Source organism: Trachinotus anak, unplaced genomic scaffold (assembly GCF_046630095.1).
Source record: "Trachinotus anak isolate AG129_WGS33_773 ecotype Australia unplaced genomic scaffold, CSIRO_AGI_Tana_v1 ptg000026l, whole genome shotgun sequence".
NCBI lineage: Eukaryota > Metazoa > Chordata > Actinopteri > Carangiformes > Carangidae > Trachinotus > Trachinotus anak.
Window position 1 is genome coordinate 4,935,322 of NW_027273877.1, and position 20,889 is coordinate 4,956,210.

The window sequence follows — 20,889 nt, forward strand, 5'->3', positions numbered from 1 at the left end:
GATTTCAGTGGTTGAGAAGTTACAACTTGATACAGTTGGTCTCAGTTGGCTTTCGAATTAAACCAAATAATGGGACTGGGGTCTTTTCTACCCAGACTTTGGCTGTGGAGTGGAACAACTGGCTGCTGCACTATTGGAGGTTAGTCAAGGAAACAAGAAGGTCATCTACATGTGACTATGAGTGGAGAAGAAAACTCTGAGAGTTTCTTGGACCCAAAAGCATTTCAAAGCAAGCGACTTCAAGACAGTGGTTGGACTTTGGAGAGAGTTCCCCCAACCAACTTCTTTTACCTGCTGTGAGAGTTTAATAATGGAAAAAATGAGGAATTCAGAAGAAACAACCACTGTGATCCAACCCCTGGTGCATTTGTATTGGACTGCAGTGTTAGGCATTACATAAACTCATTTTCTGTACAACTCTTACGCTTTGTTCTCTTATTTTAATAGTTTGAGGAACTCTGGAGAACTGTTGAGAACACGGCATGTGTGTTCTTGATAATGGTGATTTGTCATAATAAAAAAGGAGCTGACCTGGGCTGCTCTCTATGTCCATGTGTAAAAGTGAAGGTCTGTCTGCCAGCAGTGGTCGCTCTAATAGATGGTCGTCAAAGAAACTGTTGAATAATTCACTGCTGAAGTCGTCCATCTGGTCACCTGAAAAAGGCTGGAACACATGGAGAGACACATGGAGACGAAAACACTTATTTTACGAAGCAGAATAATGGTTTCCATGAGAAACTGTCTTCTTTTGTCCATTACCACTCCAAATAAAGAAACAGGCTGTGGTATAGCTGGTATATTTAACATTGTCTGTGCAACAATTCAGCATCTAATGAAAACCATGCATCTCCAAAGAATCTTTCATTTAAACAGAAGGATTATGTTTACCATTGTGGGTGGGAACTTTCCCCTACTTATTAAAACGAAAAAACATTGGAATATGTGAAAAATATGCACTTTCACAAAGCTGAAAACAGGCTGCAAAAGACAAATGTTGAGATCTCTGCAACTGTTAATATGAAATCTTCAGACCTGGAAAAGTACATACAACTAATAATTATTTTTTTCTCAGATGCATCCGTCATTTCTTTTCTTCATTAGACGATTGTTTGTTTGATCCGTAAAGTGTCAGAAAACTACCAAAAATGCCCATCGCAGTTTCTAAAAATCCCCAAATATTCAATTTACAATGGCATGATTATCAAAATGGTTGCAGATTAATTTTCTGTTGATCGAATTATCAGCTATGTGTTTCAGTTATGCTACAGACAATCTCTCGGGGCCAGAAACCAGACAATCTAAACTGCGTTGATGGCCTGGGGAGTCGGTGAGTGGGAAACAGCAGTGATAGATTCATCCTCAGCCTGGATGAATGAGTCACCGAGCTGAGAGACGTTGCTCTGGAAGCCTGGGACAGCATGGTGCTCTGATTTCACTGGTTTACACACACACACACACACACAAACACACACACACACAATATGAGTCACCCCGCTCTTAAGCAAACATGCACAAAGCAGTATAAAAGCACACACACACACACACACAGATGGATCGGTTGGAACCTATTACTTCACAAGTCAACAGTGCTTGGAGGCTCCTCACATAGTAACAGTGACAGAAGTAACTTGATTTGATTAACAACAAATTCAAAAATTGATTTACATGTTATATTCCTGGAAATTAGCTCCGGCTCTGCCAGTGTGTCACACAAGATTAACTCAGTCCAGTAGCAACAGTGAAGACAGAGCTGGGATAATAAACACAGACCTAGCTTCAATATTTTTTTTTATATCAACGATGGATCACATGTGTCGTGTGAAAGGGGTCACTTGAGGTTATGAACTAACAAAGAACTCATCCGACTCTGCAGTTCCCCTCAGCTCTTTGAAGCATTTTACCCTCTTTCAGTTCATTGTTCTGGGTTTTCCATCCTCCACATCCTCCATTCTCACCAAGCAGCAGGCAGCTCTGACAAACCAATGCAAGAGAGCAAACGGGTTTAAAACTTTTTGTGTATACTTTTATTTTGATAGGTAAACGTGTCCTGTTGTTATGAGAAGATTATCTGTAATGAGCCAGGAAATTTAACATTTTTAGTGACTTTTTCCCCCTGAATTAAGGCTTTCAGTAGATTATTTTTTTTAAATTGCATGTAGACATCAAAGCTATAATACTTGCATTGGTGTCCATCACTGCAGGAAGAGAGGAGGGGAGATGAAAGAGAGTAAACAGGCCAGTTCATGCAGGACTATATGTCCTGCGGGATTATTGGACTAACTGGTATGTCATACAATATTCTTTAAACACTTTGCAAACAAGTAGCATTTACACCTTCACACATGCATTATCTCACACAGAGACTGTATGTGTGTGTGTGTGCATTTGTGACTGTGACCCAAGTGCAGCTGTGGTGCAAGTCTGGGACACATGCAGCTGTCTGATGAAACCACGTGGAGTTCAGCACAAACACACAGAACGTAGACATACAGACGGTGGGTAAAATAACAGACGACACATTAGAAACTGCTGATGTTTTGAAATTCCCTTAGAAACCTGAAGATTTATCATCTGTAATGAATTTAACAAAAGAACATAAGACTAATATAAGATAAATACTGATTTAATGATTCGATAAAAAGCTTTAAGCCAGTTGATTCTCTTATCAGTGGAGGAACTATTTCCATATTTGTATTTGAACTTAAGGCTCAACTGAGCTCGATACAGGGTATAACAAATGACAGCCACGGCTCGAAAAAGGTGTGTGCACGCACTCACTGATCCTGCAGCCATTCATACACAAATGAACACTCACTCATTCATAAACAAACACACCCACATGCAGGAACAGTGATATAGACAGAGCAGCCTTGTCCTCCTGCCGCACTGAGCATTACAACAATATCCCTTCAAAATAACCGTGACACAGCCCCTTTAACTCCGCTCCATTAGGGAATATAGGTCACGTTTAAACCGGGCTACGTAAAAATAAACAGTGAAAAGTTTCCTAGTTGGAGAAATGTGGCTGAAATTGCTATAATGACGGGAGAGGCGCAGGGAGAGAGTAGAAGCAGAGAAAGCCCCACAGTTGATCTAAAATTAGCTCTCGTGGCTGCATTAGTCCAAGTGTAGTAGTGTTTATGTCGCTCTCAATCAGGAGTACTGACATTTTACTATGTAGAATTTAACTCTTGTAGTTCCAGAAGTGGCCATTTACTTCAGATTTAGCTGCGTTTGCAGTTCTGTATGTAATCGCCCTTTATTGCAGTGTGTAGTTGGGATAGGTTTGTTAAGCACATGCTCAAATCTGACGCACCTGGAGCCCGTGGCACAGCTCTCACCTACCAGCACAGCCCTGTTTGAGGCTAATCTATTTTTCTTATCCATCACCTGGCGCAGTGACGCATCCATGGCACGGGTTGTTTTTTCTAAACCCACGCAGACATGTTCAGCTTTTCTGCCTGATAAAAAAACCTCCTCCTCTCAGGACTGGATACGCACACCCCCCTCACTCCCCTGTATTACTTTATTAATCGATAGAGAGAAATCTGTCAGTTAGACGTTTTGTTAAATTGCCGATTGATCCATATGGCACGAATCCTGCAGGCACAAAACCTGGGGGTGGATTTCAATTGGGATGGGAGGCGAACGGAAGGAGATGGATGAATGACGGCGTCGGATCACACCATCCACTGACTAAACTGCCAGAGGCTCCCAACCTTTCTTGTACCTTATAATAAAGGCCCGAGGTGACAAAGTGCTTCTCTGCAGTCATTCATCTCTCATGTCACTATGAACAACCTCTGCAATGATATCTCTGAAATAAACCGAGGGATATACATGCAGGTGGTTGGGCAGAAAGCTGAATCAGCCCAGAGTGGTTCAGTGTGAGATGCTTGGTGCTGGGAAAGCTGCCGTCAGGGGGTCTGGACCTTTCATTACCTGAAACACTCCCCTCTCTGCTGGGAAAAGAATCCCATTAGGGAGCGTTAGAAAGCAGTTGACAGTTTTTATGGCTTATTTCAGTGCTGGGTTGTCATTAGACGGGGATGGGGTTGAGGTGTAAACCACACAGGGAAAAGAGCCTGAGAAGTCAGACGCAATGAGTAATTATAAATGCGGAGAGAGGCTCTGTTGTGTCTGTAATTAACAGTGTTGAGTCTCGACACATCTCTCTCCCTCTCCTTTCATTTGGATGCCTCACCGGTTCAGGTGAAACGGAAAGAAAACGATCAAATGATTCACTGTGGTGTTGAGGCTTGAACACCGGCTCGAACGTGCTGCCTGGCGCGGAGTTTCGGCCGCAGTCTGTTGGTAAGAGGAGCCACCTGCTGCACCTCAACAATCATACAGCAAATGCTCGCAGACTTGGGAAGGATATTTCCCTCCCCCAGCGCGGCGACGAAGGAAAGCACAGCGATGAACTGGACTACTGAGAGCCAGGCCAAAAGGTTTATGTCATTATGGCATGAATATTGCAGTGGAAACCATCGTAAACTCTTCAGAACATCATGTAAAAGCCCAAAGGGAAATACGCTGAAAATAAAATGTTCTCAACAAGTCTCAAATTCAGCCCTCCAAACAACTCTCATTTGGATTTAATCAACTGAGATTCTGACTCTGCTTCTTCTGGTTGATCTGAAATCCTGGTTTCTCATTCTTGCATTATTATTTAAATGGGACAATGAAACCAAATTAAAGTAAAAAAAAATACTCTAAGGAAAGTAAGCTGTTGTAGCATTAGCTGATCATGAAGCATGACAACCATCACTAGACAAAAGACACCAAGCTGCAGGAAATGCTCTCTAACGCAAGACAGACTTCCTCTCTGCATGCAATTATTTTCCACACAGATTATATTTTACTGCATCATTACCGACTCAGCCACAATTGTTAGCAATAGCTCCATTAGTGCCATATCATAACACTGCACTAATCTGTGTCTTAATGAATCCTCGGCTCTGGGCTCCAAGTCAGAACTGGGTCTGGTCCAGCACAGTAACGGTACTCAAGGCCTCCTCAAGGCGGCTGCTTCCCGAAAGGTAGACACGCATCCACTTCCCAGATGCAGTGATGGGACAAAAATTCAAATGCTCAACTGATTTTGTTAAAAATCATTTGGGGCTTTTCTTCGTCATACATGACTTTAAACTGAATATATTCAGGTTCAGCCAGAACATGCAGTTTGAAGAGGTCACCTTGGGCTATGTGAAATGACCACATGCATTTTTCACTATTTTTTGACAAAATGATGCAGCCCCACACTCAGTCATTTGAGATGTTATAGTATGCTTTGGAAAATGATCAAAAGTATTTTCTTTTGGTAAAGTTACTTATATAACACTTATATAATACTTTCAATCTGGATTTCTTTTTCTAAATAATCACAGACAGGTGAAATAATCTCGTTCCACTGGCAGGCTTTTTAATTGCTTTCAAATAAGACATTAAAAGTCAGGAACGTATCGCATGAGATTTTTTTTTTTTTTTTGCAGTGTAAAATGAAATTGCAATTTTGAGCGACCAGAAAACATCATGTCATTATCTTACAACGCTGGCTGCCGCAGATAAGAAAATGGTAATGTTCTCGACTGTGTTTGGCTTCATGTAGGGATGTGTGGCTGCTGCGGGTTGGCTGTGTTTGGCTTCACATGAGCTACATTTAAGAGTGAGAGAGGAGGGAGCCGAGGTGGTTACTGTGTGTGTGTGTGTGTGTGTGTGTGTGTGTGTGTGTGTGTGTGTGTGTGTGTGTGAGTGTGTGTTGAGATAGAAGTGAGGTATAGTTCTCAGTAAAACAGCAGAAGAATTTTTCCTTCTCACACAGTTAGACTCTCACACACACACACACACACACACACACACACACACACACACACACACACACACACTGCTGCATGCCTGCTCACATTCCTTCTAAAAGCTCAGCAGCCAATCGGCAGCGGGCATGCAAATGAGATGGGTGTGTCTTTTTACAGCTGGAGTACAGGGTCTGAACGGAGAGTAGAATAGAATAGAGTAAAATAGAACAGAATACAATAGAATACGGAGGAGGGTGCATTAGAATGAGGGGAACGGCGTGATCGCGTAGAGAAAAACATGAAGTGGGTGCAGGATAAAAAAAGTGTGTGTTTGTGCGTTTCGGCAGAAAACAGGGAGAGACAACTTCTGGTTTTTGTACAAACGTAGAACTGAACAGAGTAGAAGAGTGAGGTGGAACCACCTCTCAGCTGGAACTTACTGCACTGTCCTTACCTGACCTCACTGTTGCATGTGTGTGTGTCTGTATATGTGCACCAACTGCTCCAAATATATATCATACTCAAAGTGTTTTGAGACTGGCCCTCTGGTGGGGCATACAGTTAATAAAATGTTAATATGGCGCACAGTGGTTACCATGGTTACGATGGCTTCTGGCCCTGCATGAATTTACGCTCAATAAATCCCATTTCTGGGCCTCAAATATCACAGAGAAGAAAATCAGTCCTAACTGGCCCAAAAGTCTCAGAGAAACACTTCTCCTAGACGTTTAAACTTCACCTTAACAAAGAGGAGGTTCATCTTCTCTAGAGCTGAAATTAAGATAATTAATTGATTGGAAGTAATTGATTGATTTTTTCTTTAAATCACCTCAAGGAAAAATCCAAACTTTCAAACTTCTCAAGTGTTCAGAGGATATGCTGCTTTTTTTTTGGATTACGTGGTAATACATGTGTTGGCTGGACAAAAGAATTAATTTGAAGACGTCACCCTGGCCTCTGGGGAGCTGCGACGGCGATTTTCCCCTGTTATCTCACATTCAGTAGTCCAAATGACTAATCTATTGAATAATGAAAAGAACTGTTGCCGCAGCCCTGCTCTAATTTCCTCCAGGATTTAGGACAGCTACATGCAGAGCAGAGCTCCCAGTGGGAGGTAAATGATGTTGACCATGCATGATCCACGCTGGATGCTGTGGTCCAATGGTCCGGCGCACATGACGCATCGATGCAGATGGATAATGAGAGCAGTGCCAGTCATCACTGGTTGACCTCTAAGCATCTGTATAATTTAAAATGCAGCCAAGGCGTGTTCACATTTCAGTGATGTGATTCACTTCTGCTCCGCGAAAAGTCACAGAGGGTTCAAAGGTCCATCAACAACTTTAAAGCGCTACTCTACTACGATAGGCGGCGTTGGTCCTACTGAAAACGATTCTTAATTCACTTCATCTTTTCCTTCAGCAGTCTGACTCCATCATCTCTGCAATGCCCCCTCCCATCTCTTGTCTACACTGACTCTTTATTACCAAAAGGGACACACCGTACTGGAGGAGATAAATAAAATTCAAAGCAGGAAGCGTGTGCGAGTCCTTGCTGTCCTGCACACCGTCATAAAAACCAATGAGACGATGACTCCGTGTGTCCGTTCGCCGTGTCCTCCACATTTTAACCACCTTATGACAGACCGTTGTCCACACTGGTTGCAGTCTTCAGTCCCCACATTTAGTCAAACTGCACAGATACAGTTGCACCACATGAATGAGCAAAAGGGTTTCAGGGTTTCTCTATTCTGCTCTTCTCCCAACATTGACGCCGCTTTAATCAATATGATTAATATTAACGATGGATGAAATGTGAAAGATGTTCATGGTGATAAGACAATACAAAACCCTGCAGATCCTCTCAGCTCTTTGGAGCTCTTTGACTCAAAATGTATGCTAATGTTGCTGCTCATGTGAAAACAGCCAACTGTGTGCTGATAAGTTCATCGTATCCACTTCTGTAAGATGATAAAATGTCAGTGCCGCGTTTACAGCTTATTTCTGGTGCCGAAATGCCAAGAAATTTGATAATGCAGCTTTAAACAAGTAACATACAATCATCATTGTTGACAAAGGTAGAGTGAAATAGAAAATAAATCTTATATATTATATTTTATAGATTATTACATTGCTTAGCCATATAGAAAAATGATGGTGTGATTCCAAATACAGGATGAGCACAAAGTTGGAGACTGCAAAAGAGGAATTGACAGAAATCTCCATATCATGCAGTTTGTTTTCTGTCCATCAGTGACATCCAGAAGTCTCCGACGCTGTGACTCACCACCCACGCAACATGATTGGAGATAAAAGACTGAGGAGAGGTTGAAATTTGGTCCATTCACTGCACTAAAGAATGTATAAGTATTGTCTCATCGGGGAACCTTTCCCATGTCCTCAGTGGTACAGCCCAGTCTAGCGGCTTCACAGCAGAGTGGACTACTTTATTTAGAACAGAGACAGAGGGAAACAAACCACAAGCAGACTGCTGGACTGACTCACTGACTAGAATAGAGAAAAACTGTTTAAAAAAGAAAAGAGAATGACAGAATGGAAAAAGAGACAGTGAGGACCGAATAGAAATTGAAGATAGAGTACTTCCTGCTGACACTGATACTGTGATATTTATCATTAAGCTCTGTGTGCAGCAGTGAAACAGTTCTCAGTCTGTCCTCAGCGTTTCCCCAAATTAAGAGTGCAAAGACCGGTCAAGCATGCCGTGCACAGAGGGCACGGCACTGTACTTTTGGCATTCTGTGGTCGGAGGTGCACAGCACACCCGCAGAAACAGGGTGGGACAGAGAGGAATAAATTATCATAAATCATGGGGCAGGTAGCAATCAACTCACCGCAGTTAGGTTTGATTGAGCCTGCATGCAGCTCAAAGCTGCGCATGAAACAGTTCCCCGTGATGACCTTTTTTACTATTAGTGGACAAGTTTGAAAAAAAGTTTGCTTCCTGTCGCACGGCTGTTGCTACTTCAACCAACGCAGTCACGATTGTACTGATTAGCAGGCGTGAATCTGCTCGACCACATCCCGTTGTTTGTTACAGCCACCGTTCGTCCTCAGCTGAGATTAAAAGATGCGACGTCTCAGGTGCTGCAGGGGAGGTGATGCGAGCAGCTGTTGCCCCCGGTAACCTGTTGTTTTTGGATGAGGATACGGAGAGAGGAGTGATGGGAACAGGTGGTTTTTAAGTGGGCTCAGAAGATTTAATTGTTGACTGTGACTGTCCTGCTGCAGCGTGGAGGTAGAGGAGCAGGATTTCATTAAGTGAACTGCAGGTAATACAGCATGCACGATTGCAATATGCAATATAAAGTTTGCATTTCCAGCGAGAAGTTGGTAGAGATCAAGTAAAATTCAGAATTAAAAGGTAGAGGCAATGAAGAAGTACTATTCTGTCAGCCAACCAATCAATTAATTGACTTACTTAAGCTCTAATATTATTCAAGACTTGAGGTAAAGTAATTCAAATTTTCATTATTGAGTGAGCTGATTAAGAAACATGCCCTAATCCTAATTAAAGTCTGATTAAGAGGAACACTTGCTGAGTTAATTGAAAAGTAATGAGACCAACACAGGAAGCGTTTTCACTGCAGATCGGCCAATTAACAGTTTGATGCATGCACCCACGCGCATGCGCACACGCGTTGGCATTAATAAGCAGGTGTGCTGCTGAGGACTGCAACACCTGTCAGCTGAAAACACACACACACACGTAAAAGTTAACCAATAACTCGCCACATATTGGTTTACACACACACAGTGTTTGGGCCCCGGATGTCAGTCAGGATCTAATAACTGCACCGCCCTCCTGAGGTCCGGCTCCGGGCGGAACAGGCAGGAGAGGTGCGTTTGATTCAGGGGACTTTTAAATCCGGGCTGGTGAATAAAACGAAGACTCACCACATTCGTGAGGAAGTCTCCGTCGCTGAGCTCCTCCAGGTCCAACAGGTTGCTGCCTCCGGGCGGGTACAGTTTCTCCGCTGCCAGGCTGTCTAAGATAGACTCCATCATGACTGTCTGTGTCTGTTCAGTAGCTGTGTGGACCTGGGGGGGGGTGTGGACGCAAATCTTAAAGATCAACTCATTAAAAAACGGAGCGGTTTTGCTCTCAATGCTGGAGGGGGGGGGGGGGGGGGGGTCCGCCGTGAGTTCACCCCGTCTGGGTCGAGCCGAGTCCCGCCGCTGCTTTCTTCCTTTCGCTGGCAAAACTTGGGAAACTGTGGGAAATTCACATCCTCCTCCCGCTGTAGCGGACGCTGCTCTCCATCCAGCTGTGAGTGTGCAGCCGACCCCCCCCCGCAGCAATGAGCGCTCAGGAAGCCCCGCCCCCCCCCGCCGCGTCACGGGCTCCAGCTCCAGATCCAGCTCCAGGTCCAGATCCAGGTCCAGCTCCAGCTCCAGCTCCAGCTCCAGCTCCAGCTCCAGATCCAGCTCCAGATCCAGATCCAGGTCCAGCTCCAGATCCAGATCCAGGTCCAGCTCCAGCTCCAGCTCCAGCTCCAGATCCAGATCCAGGTCCAGATCCAGCTCCAGGTCCAGATCCAGGTCCAGGTCCAGCTCCAGCTCCAGCTCCAGATCCAGATCCAGATCCAGGTCCAGGTCCAGGTCCAGCTCCAGGTCCAGATCCAGATCCAGGTCCAGCTCCAGCTCCAGGTCCAGATCCAGATCCAGATCCAGGTCCAGCTCCAGCTCCAGCTCCAGGTCCAGCTCCAGATCCAGATCCAGGTCCAGGTCCAGGTCCAGGTCCAGCTCCAGATCCAGCTCCAGCTCCAGGTCCAGCTCCAGATCCAGATCCAGATCCAGATCCAGCTCCAGCCTTCATGAGCCTCATTTGCACAATTAAAACTCATTTCTTAAGTGTCGTTTTGAGGGACTTTAGTTCAATTAAGAGGTTAATTTTTTATTTTGAAGACTTATTTTTAAAAACTGCTTAGGTAAAAGCTGCAAATACACAACAGGTACACAATATAAAAAAGTACTTAAGAATAAAAGAACTTATTACACAGACTGGTTCTTTATATTAGACTTAATATGGTTTAATCAATAACAATATTTCATTTCAAATCTTAAGTAATTGCTGTGAACTGAACTCCCTCTGACTATGGAAGCAAATAATAAAGTATCAGAAAAATGGAAATGCAGTAGAAGTACATCAAAAGTGTATTACACAGAAGTGGAGTACATCTAGTTACTTTTCACTGTTTGCTTTAACTCCAGTGCATTTTTAGCTTACAGCTTTTGTTTTGTTAAATAACATTTTCATTATTTGAGTCTTTAAGAAAAGAAAATCAAATTACATCTTTATCATTCTTGGTACAACAAGTTTGGTGATCTCGTGTAATTGCTAATACAGCTTCAACCTGAACATCTTATCAGCCAGAATAGGTAAAAAATACTTTTTGGGGAGTGTTTAGAGGACGTTTGGTCCATTTGTTTGATGGTCTTTTTCATGTTTATGTGTATGATGGCTGATTAATATGGCTTCCTGTAACACAGATGGAACTGGGCCCTTGTGGGAGTTATTACTTACACCTGGACTTGTCCAAACATCTGCAATGGAAAGGTCAATGGAGTGTATTGGATGTAATGTTGCCCCCTATGGGTAATAGGGGATCATTGCAATTTGGTTTATTTTAATATTATAATATGGCAATCGCACAGTCTATGATGATCAGAAAACACTTCAGCAATCAGAAAACACAGCTTCGGCAACACAGAATACAGTTACAGTTCAGATCAGTGACAAAAAAATGAGGTCTCTGATTTACCAGCACTCATCTTTCAGCCTTGGGGAAGACTGAGTGTGATGCTTGTCAGGTGAGGAATGTGTGTTTGACAGAGTGAAAAAGACAAGTGACTAAAGAGACAGTTTTAACACTCCAAAATACTGCTTCCAGCTACACACACACACACACACACACACACACACACACAGGAAAGTGGGAATGAAACATGTTTCTTTTTCTTCCATGAATGCCGAGGCCCACCCCTGTCATCCTGCCCTGGACTGTCTCTCCTCTGAGACAGAGGTGTAGAGAGATACCTGTACAGCAGGAAGAGAGAAACCACGTCCATTGTGTCGCAGGTATCAGAGGTGCATGTGTGTGTGTGTGTGTGTGTGTGTGTGTGCACCGAAGCTTTGACCTGTTACACAACCTGGGGAGATTTCCCTCGAACCACTCACCATTTTTACATATCAGCAGCTATCGGATGGGTCGGCATGAAATTTGGCACAGACATTCACGGTGCCCAGAGGACGAACCCATGCCTGACCTTTCCTGTAGCGCCACCATGAAGCTGGAATTAGTGGTTTCTTTCAAACTCAGTGGTCTTCCCATCAGCCTGTGCTTGTGAAACATTGCACGTAATAAACATCAGCACTAGCACTAGTGTTTAGCTTAAAGCAATATTGTGCTTAAAATAACGGAGCTGCTGGTGTAATACACCGAATTAGAAAAGCCGAGCTGATATTTCTCATCTCTCACGTTGGTTTTTAAAGCAAATGGCACAGCTGGAAAAGGTTTCAAGATTTCCGTCAAGGCGGAGGATTGCAAGCCGAGTCCTGCATGGCTCGGCTCCGGGGCCCTGAGCGTTTATGTAATTCAGAGGTGTAGAGTCAGACTCAAGTTTCAGACTCCACTTGACAAGATCAGAAAAGACTTACCGAGCACCAGTGACTCAGGATTTCATTGGGAGTCAAGGCCCGTGAATGTATTGTTTAATCGAGGTCATTGTGGAGGGTGTGGTGGAGGAGAAAAGACAGAGGCCCTTTGTCATTGTGGACTACAACGATTACCATCAGGTACCTGAGTGTGTGTTTTATGTCCCTATTCAAAGCCAACTGTTACGTAATGATCTCCTGTTCCATCTCACTAATTCTTATTTCCGTCCTTGTTTTTTTTTTTTTATCTGTTTCCCGTTTTGATCACTCCTGCTCTCTCTGCTTCCACCCCTCGTCTTTTCTCTATCTGCGGATCTTCTTACGGAGGTGTCCCGCCCCAAGGGACAGGATGTCTGTTTTTCTCTCACACATACTGGTGTTGTGTAACTGTGGTGACCTTCCACTGACTACAGTGATTCTCTCCCTAAACCTGACTAATCCTGATTCGCAATTAAAGGTGCTCTGTGGAGTTTTTGACCTCCGGTGGTGTTGTGGAGCCATGTTTTCATGACAGGACCCCAATTTTGCTTGTAGCACTTGTTTTACCCGCCGGCTGACAAGTGCAGGGGCGATGTGATGACCAGCAGGACAGTTGGCAAAATGTGGCAATGTGCCAGTGAAAGAGGACAAGAAGAACAATATAAACAAATAAATGATTCATCTGGCAAAACATTTAGCCTCCACCAAAGTTTGATATAAGATAAGAAATGCATTCTACAAGATGTTAGTTTAAAATGTGTAGTGCTTTTATTATGAAATCCAAAACTAATATTATGCTTTAGTTTTTATCAAATCAACCCCCATCTATGGCCTGTATTTATTATGAACAGTGAGGATGTGTTTTAATAAAGTGCACATGTAGTTACAACCAGTCACCACAGGTCTCGCCAAGTCAATCACAAGCGAAATCTTAAAGTTGCATTGATTGTTTTATTGCCACTTGGGAGCAGCAGAAGGAGGCATAACCACATGAACACATTATCACCTCATAAAGTTTTATAGCATAATTTTTAACGTGTATTCGTGTCACTTCAGGATGAAATCAACTTGATTTTCACACTGTGGTGTAATGAACGGTAAGAGAAAGTCAATGTAAGACACTGATCAGCAGATCTAAACATCACCGGCTTTTATGGAAAGTAAGTAAGTGTCTATTTCCTCCTGCATGATATACAGAGCAGGACACAGATGCTGCATGGAGAAGATTTTATGTCATTTTACATATTTAACTTTCACATATTATTATAAGGTAAATAACTGTTAACCTTACATTATTTATCAGCTACTGATTCCAAGTAAGACCTCAGTCAGGATTAGAGGAATTAATGTGATTCATGTATTCATTTCATACAAACTTGAGTTTTTGTCTGTTTGAATGCATTAGCTCTCTGATTGGTTGCTCATCTGTTGATGCACATCTTGAGGGGCAGCTCTCCGATTGGCTGCCGGTGTGACGGTGCAGGTATGACTCATCCTCTATTCTTAGCCCGGAGAGGCTACACGGGGCTCTGACCTTTCATCGCCTTGGTGACCGCCGTGATGTCGTCACCCCTCGTCGTCACTCATTGTTGTCATCATCCTCTTCTGTCTGTCTCCCAGATCCGCTGGAGCTCGTTGGCATGACAGCAGCGAAGAGCGGCAACATCAAAGCATCGAGGTGGATAAAAACACACAGTTTATGTGTCTGTGTGAGTCAGTGATGGGTTCACTCACTATCACCACCAGACAATTAGTCCCTGTATCTTCTCTCTTTCTCAGCGCCTGTGCTCAACCCCACTCATGACTGTGAATATAAATGAATACTTTGATATTAATGAGTTCTATCTCCGAACAGTCTTAAACGAGCAGTCGGGGCCAGGACAAGACTTTTTGGGGCTGCCAGCATCACTCCGCTCAACCACCACCTTCACAACGACCGCTAAACTTATCTCCCCCGCCTGAAGTATACAGTAACTACAGCCAGTGGCGGTGTACTGACAAATAACAAAACACAGCATTAACTAAAGACACAGGAGAAGAGAAGCCATAAAATTGTGGGCTGAGAAGATTCATCACATGTACTAATAAAAGCACACAGTGAACAACTAGACTTTGTCTTTCAAAAGCCCACCACTGGCTTTTCTTCTCCATTACATCCAGTACATGCATTTACCTTCAAATTGCATGAGTATGCATTTAAAAACTACAATATAGAGGAGAAATTAAAGTATGTAAATTCACCTAAAAGCTTGAATTGGTAACTATCTGCACAATTTCATCCTCTGTGTTCAGAGGGTGGCTGTTGTTGGCTGGCTGCTGGTAGCTGGGTGGAGGAGTTGATGTATAATAAGTAGGAGGGTGGCAGGGAGGTGGGATGGAGAGTAGGTACACAGTCAATTTTCCCATAATGTCTTTACAAGTGGCTGGAGATAGAGCAGCCTGTGTAAACAGTGTGGTCAGATTCAGTGTGGCTGAAGCTGAGCAGCTCTTATTCTTCTTCCTTACAGACAAACAAGATGCCAAAGGAGCCCAGTGTTTTCCTTCCCTGTTATAGCCTATCTTCTTTTCTGGCTCTCTCTCTGTTGCTTTTTCCTCTCCCTCTCTCTCTCTCTCTCTCTCTCTCTCTTTTCAGATCACGATCACGAAGTTCAGAAGTTCAGAGTGAGCAATGAGGAGAGAGGGATATGCAGGGAGAAAGTGAATAACGCCAAGACTGTAATCAAAGCCAGCCTTATTCATTACACACTGTTACATCATCTACACACTCCTACAACAAGGTCAAGTTCAGCTGTGTCAGTTAGCCGCCGATGGACTTTCCACTGATTGGCCTGCGGGATTTTTGAGTCGTTGTTTAAATAACACATGACGATACCAAACTGTGTGAAGACGGTGAAGTTGACAGTATATTGCATCCATCTGTGATTCCTAATCATCTCAGTGTGCCGGTGCCACATCCTCTGCTCTCCTGTGCAGGTTTTACACAAGCAAAGATTCAGATTCTTGCACAAGCTGGACAGGGGTGTCCACATGTATTTGGCCACCTGGTGCATTTTTACAATCTGTGAGACAGTGAGGAGTCTGCATCTGAAGAAATGACAGCGGCTCCCTCTACTGGAGGGTGAAAGACATAACAAACTAGGACACAAATTCCTATGGATGTACAGTAAATACACTTAAATGCCTGTAATTGAGTGCCACCGTTTAATCAAGCTAATATAATATTTGCAACACAATGTAATAAAAGAAACACATTTAGCTTGTGCTTCAAGTTAGCTTATTGTATTTCTGTTGTAACTGGATTTTCTTGTGTCCTAAATGGCTTGATGTGTATCTATAATTCAACTTTAAAAGGGAATCATTTGTCCTTGGAGGTGAATTTGAGCCGCTGTTGATTTCTATGCAAATTAGGCTGCGTGGGCCCTGCTTTGTGACTGGCTGCTGTTTTGGGAAGGGGGCGTGTCTCTAGTACTCTCAAGACCAGGGCAAGGAGTTCAAAGTCATGACTGACCAGTTGTTAAGGTTAGACAGCTTGTCCTGGTAACTCATGTCCTTTGTGAGATTTCGTGAATTTTTTTTAAACTTTATAAATAGTTTATTTTCCTGAACTGAGGTACTCGGTTGAATTGAAGGGAACTGGTTGTAGTTTACCCTGAAATGACTGCATCACACTGTAGCAGAGCTGATACCGTAAAACCAGCAGAGAACAGACAACGCACACTTTTCTAAAAATGTCCCATAGAAACTATAACTGCTGAATAACTGTTTGCGGCGGTCACCACTGCATGGTCTTAGACCGGGTCAGTTTCCTGGTCAGGGCGTGGCGAACTGTCAGCATGTAGGAGCGACGGTCAGGCAGAGGCCGCTGCTGATCCAGCACCAGCCTGTTAACACACACACACACACAAACAAAAAATATCACCACTAATAAAACGACACATGCTGCAGGAGGACAACACATCACCAATATGCAGCGTGGCAAACCCTGCTCTCCTCTGTGCCCCTCGACCACACGCTCAAAAATCACAGGTCCGCAAACGGATTGTTTTGAGTATAATTATGTGTAACTCTCTGCAATCAGGTTAGATATAATACAGCTGAAACACACCTAATGAGCTGAAACACGGCCGCTTCCACAGCTGAAACAGCTTCAGCCACAGACAGCTCGTTGAAGCCACACCTACACACACACACACACACACAAATACATTTATCTACATTGTATGTGTAAGTTGCACCAAACTCCATAAAATTGGTATCTACTTATTCCCATAGATATTTGGTGGCAACACAGACGCGATCTCAAATGTCATAATCAAAATTACCAATAAATTGATTATTAAACTACATCTTTTAAGTGAAATGTACAAAACAAATGCAAAAGTTTTTGTGTCAGTACAAACTATTGAATACAGCTGAACGTTGCAAACGCACACACACAAACCTTAAATCCTTGGCCAGTCTCTGTCCCTCCTCTGTTGTCACCTCCCGCCCTATTTCCAAATCTGCCTTATTGGCCACTAGCACTGTAGGAACAACTGACACACACACACACGCACACACACACGCACGCACACACACACACGCACACAGAGAGAGAGAGAGAGAGAGAGAGAGAGAGAGAGAGAGAGAGAGAGAGAGAGAGAGAGGGAGAGAGGGAGGGAGTGTAGACAATAAATCAAAATGATGATGCTATCTCTGCGTCCTGTTAACACATTACCTTCAGAGCACAGGATGGTCTACCAAACATGGAATGTATGTCCACTCCATCTGTGTGTGTGTGTGTGTGTGTGTGTGTGTGTAAAGATGACAATAGACAGATGTCAAACAAGGTATGAACACAGACTCACTGCACTTTAGGAGCAAGCATAGTTAACACGCTGCTCCTCAGGAGATCGTCGTGCTGGTTGGTTTGTTGTCTAAGTTTTGTTTCATGTGTCTCAAAGTCATTTTTACCCCCGAGCATTAAAGTGTCAGGGACGCTGACAATATCATATATGGTATAGTTTCTCTCTGGAGATGTCGGAGCTGGAATGATCTTACAGATGTACCTGCAGCCTTTACCTCTATGTCATTAAGGATTTGAAAAGTTTGGAAAAGTCTCCTAATGGTTAAAAAAAAGACTGCGTCAGAGTCAGAGGAGTCTTTGCACCTTTCCTTCAACGTTTCCTCCCCATAATGAGTAAGTCAGTTCCCTACCCAGACTCTGCTTGGTTTGGTCGATGAGTTTCTTGAGTCGCGGGACTTCCAGGAAGCTGAGGCGCTGTGTGATGGAGTAGAGCAGCAGAAACCCGTCGGCCCAGCGGATAGATGACTCCAGAGAAGCCACAGAGCTCTCCTTGGAGAAGATAATCTCTGGTTGATAACCATGTGGGAAACACTGACTCATACAAATATCAGCAAACTATTTCCAAGGGACAAAACCCTGGTTAAGATTCAGAGGCTTAAAAGGACTGGGGTAAAGATGAGGATGCATTTTAACTTTGGTTTTATAAAACTTTCCTTTCAAATTAAAACACCATAATGTTTGTTTTGTGCAAAATAAACGTACGTTACCTTTTTACTAATCATGTTAAGCTTTATGATTTCTTGTTTAACATTATATTGCATGTAACAAACACAACTACATTTCATTTCTGCATTTTAAACATCATGACCAAATGCACTGATGCTGCAAGAAGAGACCAAAATTTACCTTACAAGCCACGTCCAAAATCTCCAGGTCAACGGCTTCCTGGTCCACCACCCGACTGCATCTGTAGGTCACCTCTGCGGTACAGTGACACAGACACATTTTTACTGACTTTATTCATTCAGCCTGAGGTGGAGTGATGCAGCAATGTGAGCAATGCATTGTGATAAACACTTACCCTTTTTATGGTCGTATTCGCCAATGAAGCGCTTAGTTATGAAACGAACACACAGTGCTGGAGACAAGAAACAGACTCGGTGACTGGAGGGTGGAACAGCCAGAAGCACAACACACGCTCACAAACTAATATTTCTCTGCACAGTTACACACATGAAGTTTGTTTTTGCACGTTTGCATGTGATCCGTACGCTCATGTGTTATTTTTTGCGTCCAAGAATGATCCTCTTTGTAACCTCACCTGGCTTGTCTAAGCAAATGCACAAGTGCTTTCTCTCTGTTTTTGGCGGAAGGTGTCTGGATGGGTTCGTGTTTGTTTGACTTCTGAGTCTGGTGTTTGAGGGCTCGCTGTATTTCCATCGTGCCAGACACATTAAAGGGTTATTCAGGGCCTGTTCGAGCTGTTATTTGAGCCTTGACAGAGGAGTTTTCATTCATTTTCAGGAATTGCGTCACCACGCAGATGCTGCCCAAAGCATCAATAAACATAGACAACCCGCAAACCTCAGCTGTCTTCACTCAAGCCATGACTGAAATAATAGTATATCTGAAACTGTGGTCAGCCAGTTGTGTGATTATCCTAACTTTTTTTGGAAAGTAGCTTTAAAAATGATTTTTTTTTTTTTTTTCAAATTGTTGTTTTTTTACATGAACACCAAGAACTTAACCCCTGATGGAAACCTCTGCGGGACTACGTATACAACTGTTCCTCTTACACTGATCAAACCCAATCTATTCTGGCTCTAGAATGATGCTATGAGCTTGCACATTTATCAAGACAGGAGAACTGAATTTCCATTTTGGCAAACTAGGTGACCCTCCACTTTGCTTGCTGATGCTACAGTCTAGCAAAATGTCTGGTGTTTCAAGGAAACATGCATGAAATAAACCAGCTGTAGTACAGGTGTGTACAGGTGTCTATTACAAACAGTCTCACATATTCATATTTAAATGAAGGTTACATTGGTTTTAATGCAATAATCTATGTGATCTCTGAGGTTAAGTCATAATGTTCTTTTGGTTCAATTTTATGGTAGAAAAGTAACAACAAAGACTGCTCTTTTTTAATTATGTAAATAGAGCACAACAATTACCCATGCATGAAAAGCTTAAAAGTCAATTTCCCTGCAAAGCAATGTCTGCTGCTGATCTGGTTCGCCCACCATGAAAGGGGTTAGACCGGAGACAGGCAGTGGTTCGACCTTAAAACTTAGCAGTGGAGGTCAAAGAAGTGGCTGGATACATTTACACTTCATTGCTCAGGTAGAAGGGGCAAATTCAGACCTGTGCAAGTTTTCCATTTTTAGCAAAACCTCTCAAACCGTGACCGAAACTTGACCCTAAACTTAACCTCTTTTATTTCCCTGGGCTGGATTTTCCCACATGATGAACACGTGACAGCACGTCCGCCCTCACGTTGTTGCTTCATCCAAAACAACCCCTTTCTGCACCTCTGCCTTCTGGTCTACCTGTGGTATTGTGTAGTTCACCTGTTTTTCCAGTGTTCTGAGCTCCCAGAACGAGGAGTTTAACCGGAACCATTTTCCTGCTGGGCCCACTGTCAGTCCACTGTTTGTCCCTGCATGAAAAAGCCTGCAGAGAAGAGCGGAGGAGGCAGAGTGAACGCTAAGTCACAATATACCTGCAGACAAATGCATCTGGACCTATGGGATTAAAGATTAATACTGACATTTAAGAAGAAATAAATTCCAGATATAAAGGAGTAAAATAATGAACTCACTGTTCGGTCTCAGACACTGAGCAGACAGGGAACGAAGAGAGGGGACTGTCTTCTCTCCTGAGTGTGTTTAAGTGTGTGCCTCTCTGCTTGTGTTTTGTTTTAAGAGCTCTCTCTCTCTCTCTCTCTCTCCTTCCCTCCCTCAGGGAGCACTATATGACAAAAACCATTTGTTTGGAGGAGCCGTGTCCAGCTCCAGACACCAGTATCTCATTCCAGATCCATTCAAGTCACATAAACACACTTTTTAGGGACTTTCAGTGACTTACAATCACCTCAACGATTTACCACTGAGCCTGAAATAAAGATAAACTCCCTGTGACGCCTCCATCCAGAAATTTACTCCCAGCTCACTATAACGGTTCGATGTTGTGCACCCAGAAAATAAAATCATTGCAAGCTGTTTGTGAAGAATGATGGGCATTTGTCCGGTCAGCCAACTCACCAGTGAAGCTTTTAGAAATGAACTTTAAAGCCTCTTTTCTTTCAAACAACAACAAACAGCCTGACTCACACAGAGACCTTGACATTATCTCTGAACTCCGTTAAGACTGCCTTCTTTCAAGCCTCCTGTGTCGGCAGGCCTGGGCTCAGAGCCACATCTGACCACATTTCAGCTGGGATTATCTGGCAGACGCTGCTCTGGGTCCCTTAATGTTTGAGGTATAATCATAGTAGTGAGGTAGATTTCCTTTTCTGTTGTAGAGGCACAAGTTAATGTTCACAACCTGTAGGTTAAAAACATATTTATATAGCGTAATGCACAGGTAATGATGATGACTGAATAAAGTGACTGAATCTGAGAAACAGTTTTAGTTTTTGTAAATCCCTAA

At 43.2% G+C, this 20,889-nt stretch overlaps 2 protein-coding genes across 4 annotated transcripts in view; both read right to left on the reverse strand.

Moving 5' to 3' along the window:
* Positions 1–10,128, reverse strand: part of creb3l1 (cAMP responsive element binding protein 3-like 1) — a 30,498-nt gene extending 20,370 nt beyond the window's left edge. The window contains exons 1-2 of one of the 2 annotated variants that reach the window (XM_071463907.1): positions 9,713–10,128; positions 532–664 (exon numbers count right to left, since the gene is read on the reverse strand). In XM_071463907.1, coding sequence (XP_071320008.1) covers positions 532–664; positions 9,713–9,823 — 244 coding nt within the window. In that variant the 5' untranslated portion in view covers positions 9,824–10,128. Of the gene's footprint in view, positions 1–531; positions 665–8,649; positions 9,244–9,712 lie in introns of those variants that run through there. The other variant, XM_071463908.1, reaches the window with a different exon arrangement.
* Positions 10,129–13,243: 3,115 nt separating this feature from the next.
* Positions 13,244–20,829, reverse strand: LOC139609526 (ras-related and estrogen-regulated growth inhibitor). 2 transcript variants are annotated; one of them, XM_071464240.1, is made up of 8 exons: positions 20,060–20,829; positions 19,809–19,911; positions 18,320–18,376; positions 18,145–18,218; positions 17,649–17,787; positions 16,894–16,975; positions 16,558–16,629; positions 13,244–16,333 (listed from the first exon to the last, which is right to left on the reverse strand). In XM_071464240.1, exons 2-8 carry the CDS (start codon positions 19,858–19,860, stop codon positions 16,225–16,227), a joined length of 585 nt encoding a protein of 194 aa, XP_071320341.1. In that variant the 5' UTR covers positions 19,861–19,911; positions 20,060–20,829; the 3' UTR covers positions 13,244–16,224. The 2 variants fall into 2 exon arrangements, with proteins under 2 accessions (XP_071320341.1, XP_071320339.1); XM_071464238.1 differs by having other exon boundaries at positions 13,245–16,333; positions 16,894–16,987.
* Between the last annotated feature and the right edge of the window lie 60 nt (positions 20,830–20,889).

Coding starts and splice junctions, on each gene's coding strand:
- LOC139609526 (XM_071464238.1), bottom strand. CDS start 19,860: ATGGTTCCGGTTAAACTCCTCGTTCTGGGAGCTCAGAACACTGGAAAA. Junction 18,219..18,319: donor CGAATACGACCATAAAAAGG/GTAAGTGTTTAT, acceptor ACTGTACCGCAG/AGGTGACCTACAGATGCAGT. Junction 17,788..18,144: donor TTTTGGACGTGGCTTGTAAG/GTAAATTTTGGT, acceptor ATCTTCTCCAAG/GAGAGCTCTGTGGCTTCTCT.